The 6490-nt window shown below is 45.5% G+C and overlaps 1 protein-coding gene across 1 annotated transcript in view; it reads left to right on the top strand.

The window, feature by feature from the left end:
- Positions 1-335: 335 nt before the first annotated feature.
- The window catches only part of wt1b (WT1 transcription factor b), a gene marked incomplete at its 3' end in the record, with an annotated part of 9359 nt that continues 3204 nt past the window's right edge, over positions 336-6490 (top strand). Inside the window, exons 1-5 of the mRNA XM_084475891.1 lie at positions 336-1203; positions 2800-2922; positions 3670-3766; positions 5928-5987; positions 6358-6469. Coding sequence (XP_084332017.1) covers positions 777-1203; positions 2800-2922; positions 3670-3766; positions 5928-5987; positions 6358-6469 — 819 coding nt within the window. The 5' untranslated portion in view covers positions 336-776. The remainder of the gene's footprint in view (positions 1204-2799; positions 2923-3669; positions 3767-5927; positions 5988-6357; positions 6470-6490) is intronic.

Raw genomic sequence — 6490 nt, 5'->3', positions numbered from 1 at the left:
CTTTTTTGAGTTTGAGTATACATTCATTATGACACACACACACACACACACACACACACACACACACACACACACACACACACACACACACACACACACACACACATACTCACAAACGCCCACACACCCACATGCACACTTCACACAACACATGACCTTGCGAAATGTTGAAAAAATAGTTTTGTTAACACCCACAAGCACAAATGTGACATTAGTCAGAATATACTGAGAAGAAGCTAGTCTGCTGGGAGAGAAGAAATGGAGTCATGCTAGATAACTTCACTCCTCCCACTGCCCAGTAAGTTAGGCAGTATTTGAGCTCTTTAGACCAGTAAGAAAAGCCAGACATTAGCTATAGACGTACAAGACGCCTTCACCCTCATACACACACCCATACACACTCACACACTGCCACTCCCACTCTAGGCAACAGCCCACTGTGGACCAAGAAATGAGCTGATCTTCCACACACACACACACACACACACACACACACGCGTGTCTTTAGGTTTGTCATACAGGTTCTGACCAGTTCACACCACAGCTCCCATCGCTATAAGCACCAGGCTGAGACGGAGACCACTACCAAGGAGGAGACGATGTCATCTTAGCGGACACACTTTTTTGGGGGATTCCATTCCACGTTTTTTTGGGGGGTTCATTGCTCTTCGCTCTGTACTTGAACAGAAGCTCCGACCAGAGTTGAATGCACCTTGACCAGTAAACCAATCATTGGACTTCCTCTCTCTGTGGACCGGCGTAAGACGTCTTCCACCATGCTGACTGAGCCGTGCGGGGCCATGGGTGCTATGGGGGCCGACGTCAGGGACTTGGCCCTCTTGCCCCAGGGCCCCCCTCCACCCATACAGCCCATACCGGGGGCCGCCGGAGGCTGCGGGGTGTCTGTCGGGGGTGGCCAGTGGACGCAGCTTCTGGACCTCCACCCGGGGTCTCCGTACGGCTCCCTGCCCCCCCACCACTCCCTCATTAAGCAGGAGCCGGGCTGGGGCGGCCCGGACCCCCTGGAGGACCCCCACTGCGGCCTGGGGGCCTTCACGGTGCACTTCTCCGGACAGTTCACCGGAGCGGGCCCCTGTCGGGTGGGGACGTTTGGGGAGCCCGCCACGGGCCAAGCCAGAGTGTTTCCTAACGGAGCCTACCTGCCAAACTGTCTGGACAACCCCCCAGCTCCCAGGAACCAGGGTAAGTCTGAGACTTGCGTTGGACACATTAGATCATTGTACACATTAGATCACTGGGCACTGTAGATCTGGAATATTTCAATGGAAAAATAAATTAATATCAAAAGTATCATGTGTGTAACATGCATTTTAATTTAAGTGAGCGTTGCCACTAACATCCCTATCACTGTTTGCGCTACAGGAATTTGGCTATGACTCTATTTTCATCGTATAGGAGAAAGTGTGTGTTTTGCATCAGGTCTTACTTTGTGTGTGGGGTCTATGAGGTATTGTGACTGACTGTCTGAGTGGAATGGTACCGTACTGGGTCAACGTGTCCTGTGTCAGGAATCCTGACACCATTTACTGGTACAGGTCTTGCAGAGAGCCAAATCAGAGCTGTGCACTTCTGTTTTCCTAGGAAAACTCAAGGAAGTATGTATTTATATATAAATGCATTGTTTGCAGATGGTAGCAATTGTTATTATTAATACGAATATTTGTTGAAACTTAAAATATTGTTTGATTACTAAATTTAATTTTAATAGGGTTAGGGTTAGACAGGCATGGGAGTTGTGAGTTGTTTTTGACTACTGTGTTATAGGGACGTTAATATTTAGGCTAATTAAAATAGTAAAATGAGCAATCAAAGTTTGAATTCATTTAAGTTTATTTTAGTTTTGGGTTATTGCTTTTTTAAGAACTTTTGATGTTGATTGTAAATGATGAGGCAAACAACTAATATGATGAGGCAAAAAAATAATAGGAGATGTTGTTAATCAATTGCTTCTGAGACAACTATTTAATTGCTCATTTAAATTAAATAGAAGGGACAAGTAAATTAGACAAGTAGATTATTTCAGTGGCCTGCAGTACATTTTATAAAAAAAGTAAGATAACCTTTCCAGGTCAATAAGATGACCACACACTTACCCCTATGCTAGCTTAGCGATTAAAAAATTAGATTTCCATTACAATGCAGATTGGAACCGCAGTTGCAAAGCTGAGTAAAGAATGCAGCGACGTCAGCAAAATAAAAAGATAAAAAATATGCATGAGGTCCATAACTTTATTCAGCTCGATCTGTAAATCCCAACACAAAGCGGGACAATTTTAGAGTTGTTTGCCAAACAAGATCACTCTGCAATAAGCTGTGAATCATATCTAGTTTTGATTGTGTTGGCTTTGTTATGTACCGTAAGGAAGTAGGAGCTCAGCGTTTAATGAAAAATAAATGAGATACTTCTTATTAATTTATAAAATAATTGATAGCAATTATAAAACAAAAATAGATAGCGGAAATATTTAAGTGCATGTGTCTTTCATGTGTATTATTATTATAATAATTATTATTCCTTTATTATTGTCATTGTTACCACCATTAGCAGCATTATTATTATCCAAAAGGGATGGTTACAGTAGTATTCATCATCGATCATCATGTTGAAAAAAGAAACGTGGAGGGAGGGAGGGATGGAGGAATGGAGGAGCAGCTCTATTGAGCAGCTACCTTGGAATTCAAGTCACTGACCAGAAATCTCCGTAGAGTAGAAACTACTAATATTGGTCGTTTTCTCAGTCCAGGTTAATCTAAATATCCCCCCTGACTGCTCCACAGGTTATGGAGGGGTGAGCCTGGACGGACCCTCTAGTTACGGCCACACTGCGTCTCATCACAGTCCCCAGTTCTCCGGCCTGTCCTTCAAACACGAGGACCCATTCCCCGCCCAGAGCAACATGGGTAACTATTCAGAACGCACCTAACTGGCTATGGGACAGGTAGGCTGTGGTAGGCCCTCATTGGGTCAAAGTACTTTTAGGAATATTAAAATGTTATTAATAGTTGAGTATTTGTATTTGCTTTCTGTATTTCTGTCTCCCAGGGATGTATGCAAATCAAAACACAAACACAAACACATACACACACACACACACACGCAGGCATGCACACCCACCCACACACGCGCGCGCGTGCGCGCGCGCGCATGCAAGCATGCACGCACGTACACACAAATAACTCTTGTTATTTGTGTGTATGTGTGTGGGTGTGTGTGCACACACCCGCACACACACACACACACACACACACACACACACACACACACACACACACACACACACACACACACACACAAAAATAACTCTTGCTCTCAGAGTGCATTGCTGCTAGCTGCAGAAGTAATGGCTTTAGGAAATAGTTTGATGTGTCTCTTTGCGATGTCAGAGCCTCTCCGGGGTCCAATATACTTTATGGAGCTGAAAGGAGCATTGTGCCGCACTGTTCATGTTGGACCACTACTTTGCACCGCCCTGCATACACGTGCGTACGGAGTGGACACATCTGTGTGGTGTGGAAAGCAATAGGCCTATTTATGGTCATATATGTGAAATGTGTTAAGGGCTTCTGTAGGAGTGCTGTATATTGTGTGCGGCAAAAACAGCATTATTATGAGGGATTTTCGTGACCTTGGCGGGTGTTGTGCTTCAGCAGAGCAGCAGTACGCGACACCGCCTCCCATGTTTGGCTGTCACAACCCGGCCGAGAGCTGTCCCAACAACCCGCTGCTGCTGAGGAACTACAACAGGTACGACGGTTCTAGTCACGTACAGCTTCTGTCTGCATCTCCTCACTGTACCGGCCTTTCCAGGTCGAATAATATAGGTCATGAAAAAGGCTTGTCGTGTGGTATATTGATTTGTGGTATGGTTTGTGAATTGTCAGAATTTTCGGATTTACATTGAATTTACAGGAGATTTGTGGAATTCTATGAATGTTGAGTCAATGCTACACAGATTATAATGTGGTTCATTACCATACTGAGATTTGATGGGTGGTGTATTCCTTGACACGGTAAACTAAATGCTAAACCTGAGTGACGACCATCACTATTCACAAAAACAGTACTTGCAGTAACCAGTGTTTCACTGAAGGAGGCGCTATCGCTGTGGTTTGATTTCGGGCGGACAGGTCCTCTTTAACTTATCAGTCTGCCAAGTAAGGAATCAACGCAAAGCACTTACACGTCACACAAACCGCCTGCAGAGCTTTGACTCGCTACACCTTTGGTCATTTCGGCACATGCGTAAATTTTGCCCTGAGCCAGGCTTAAGCCCTATGTCAGCCTGCTCTGTGGTAATTTGTGGGGCTGGCTGTTTTAAGTGCTGCCCACAGGTGCTCAGCAGGCGAAAAACAAACAGTGGTGGGGGGGGGGGGGGGGGGGGGGGGGGGGGAGGGTTGATCTGCCCTGTATCCATCTTGAGTAGAAAATAAATAAAATAGATGGATGGAGACGGGTCAAAGTTCAATGAAACTGAAGTAAGTGCTGGTTGAAAATAAAAACAAATGAGGGATTACTGGGAAATATTCTCCATATACTCAAGACTGGGAAGAGTTTCAGTCATTGTTGACATGATTTAAACAGGTTTATTTTGGGGGGATTTCTTTACTGGATGCAAAACATGTTATGGGGCAAAAAAAGGTTAAATTCCTAGAATGTTGTCCTGATTTGTTATTAACCACAGAGAACAAGAGGAACCCAAACAGCGAAACAACACTTGATAAGAGAGGGAAAGATCCCCGTTTGTAGGCCTCATAATAAAGAACTTCAAACACACACCCCCACACACACCCCCACACACACACACACACACTCACACACACACACACACACACACACACACACACACACACACACACACACACACACACACACACACACACACACACCAACACGCACACACACACCCCAACACACACACACCCCAACAAACACATACACACATCCAAACACACACACACACACACACACACACACACACACACACACACACACACACACACACACACACATCTCCACACACATCTCCACACGCATACACACATCCCAACACACATACACACACTCCAACACATAACCACACCCCAACACACACCCAGACATGCACGTACACACATCCCAACACACACATCAACACACACACATACACACACACATACACACACACACACACACACACACACACCGAGCAGCGCATGCAAGTCGTCAGCGAGCCTCTAGTTCACCGTGGCTCAGGGCTGATTAGGGAGCCGTCAGTGCTCCTCCATACTTCCACTCAAGGACACATTCAGGAACGGCTTCCAAAAATTCCCCCTGCAACTATTCTCCCTCCTTTAATGATTGGTGGGTGGAGTGATGTCATGCACCGCTCCACGGTGTACTAGGCACGGGCGCACTCAGCTAGTGTGTGTGTGTGTGTGTGTGTGTGTGTGTAACTCAGTATTGTGTGGACAGGATGTGTTAATAACCTGGCTATCTGGACTTCCCCTGATTTAATAGCCGCACTACACTCTCTCTCTCTCTCTCTCTCTCTCTCTCTCTTTCTCTCTCTCACACATTCACATACACACACACACGCACACACACACACACACACACACACACACACACACGCACATACACACACACACACACACACACACACACACACAAACTCACAAACACCCCCACACACACACACACACTAAAACATGCCAACAATCACCTCTCCCCTGACCCTTTCATTTGTCGGACCTGTGAGGCAGAACTAACTTTGGGTTTTTTATGCTTGTAAGCATTTAATACACAAACAGATGTTTATACAGTCGTTAAAGCAATGTTTTCTTTCTGTTAGTATGCAAAAAAACAGAAGCTGGTTGATTGAGCATGACACTGAAGTCTGACCCCATCTACTGTGTGTGTTGCTTAGTGACAACCTGTACCAAATGGCGTGGAACCCAATGAACACTCTGGCATCCACCATGAAAAGGTGGCTTTCGTCCCGTAATATGCTCAAGCTTTTCTGATGACATAGAGACAATTAAAATGAAGTGTGTGTGCATGTGTCTCTAGGTGTGCATTTGTTAAATTTTAACGTCAACAGGTATATGTGTAAATATATATATTTTGATGTTGCAATATGAAAATCATTGATCATCAATCATTGATATGAAAATCAATTATGTGCAATCAACACTCAATTTGTATTTTTATTGTTATTGATAAAATTCCCAATCGTATCAAAAAATGCAGCTCATTTCAGATTATTGTTAACGTTTAACAAACCTTTGTCTATGCTCCACCCTATGACCCCTCCTCCACCCTTCCCCACCCCTGTCCCCCACCCCCCCCGCCTCCAGCCACGCACCCAGCTACGAGAACGACCCCCCCGCGCCCACCCCTGCGCCCGTGGTCATGAGCTGCAGCGCCCAGTACCACATACACACGCACGGGGTCTTCCGGGGCCTGCAGGTAGGACCCTCCGAGTCCGAC

This window comes from Micromesistius poutassou (genome assembly GCF_964030765.1).
Source record: "Micromesistius poutassou genome assembly, chromosome: 12".
Classification (NCBI taxonomy): Eukaryota; Metazoa; Chordata; class Actinopteri; order Gadiformes; family Gadidae; genus Micromesistius; species Micromesistius poutassou.
The sequence above is the reverse complement of the archived record's forward strand: the minus strand, read 5'-3'. Positions and strand labels throughout refer to the sequence as shown.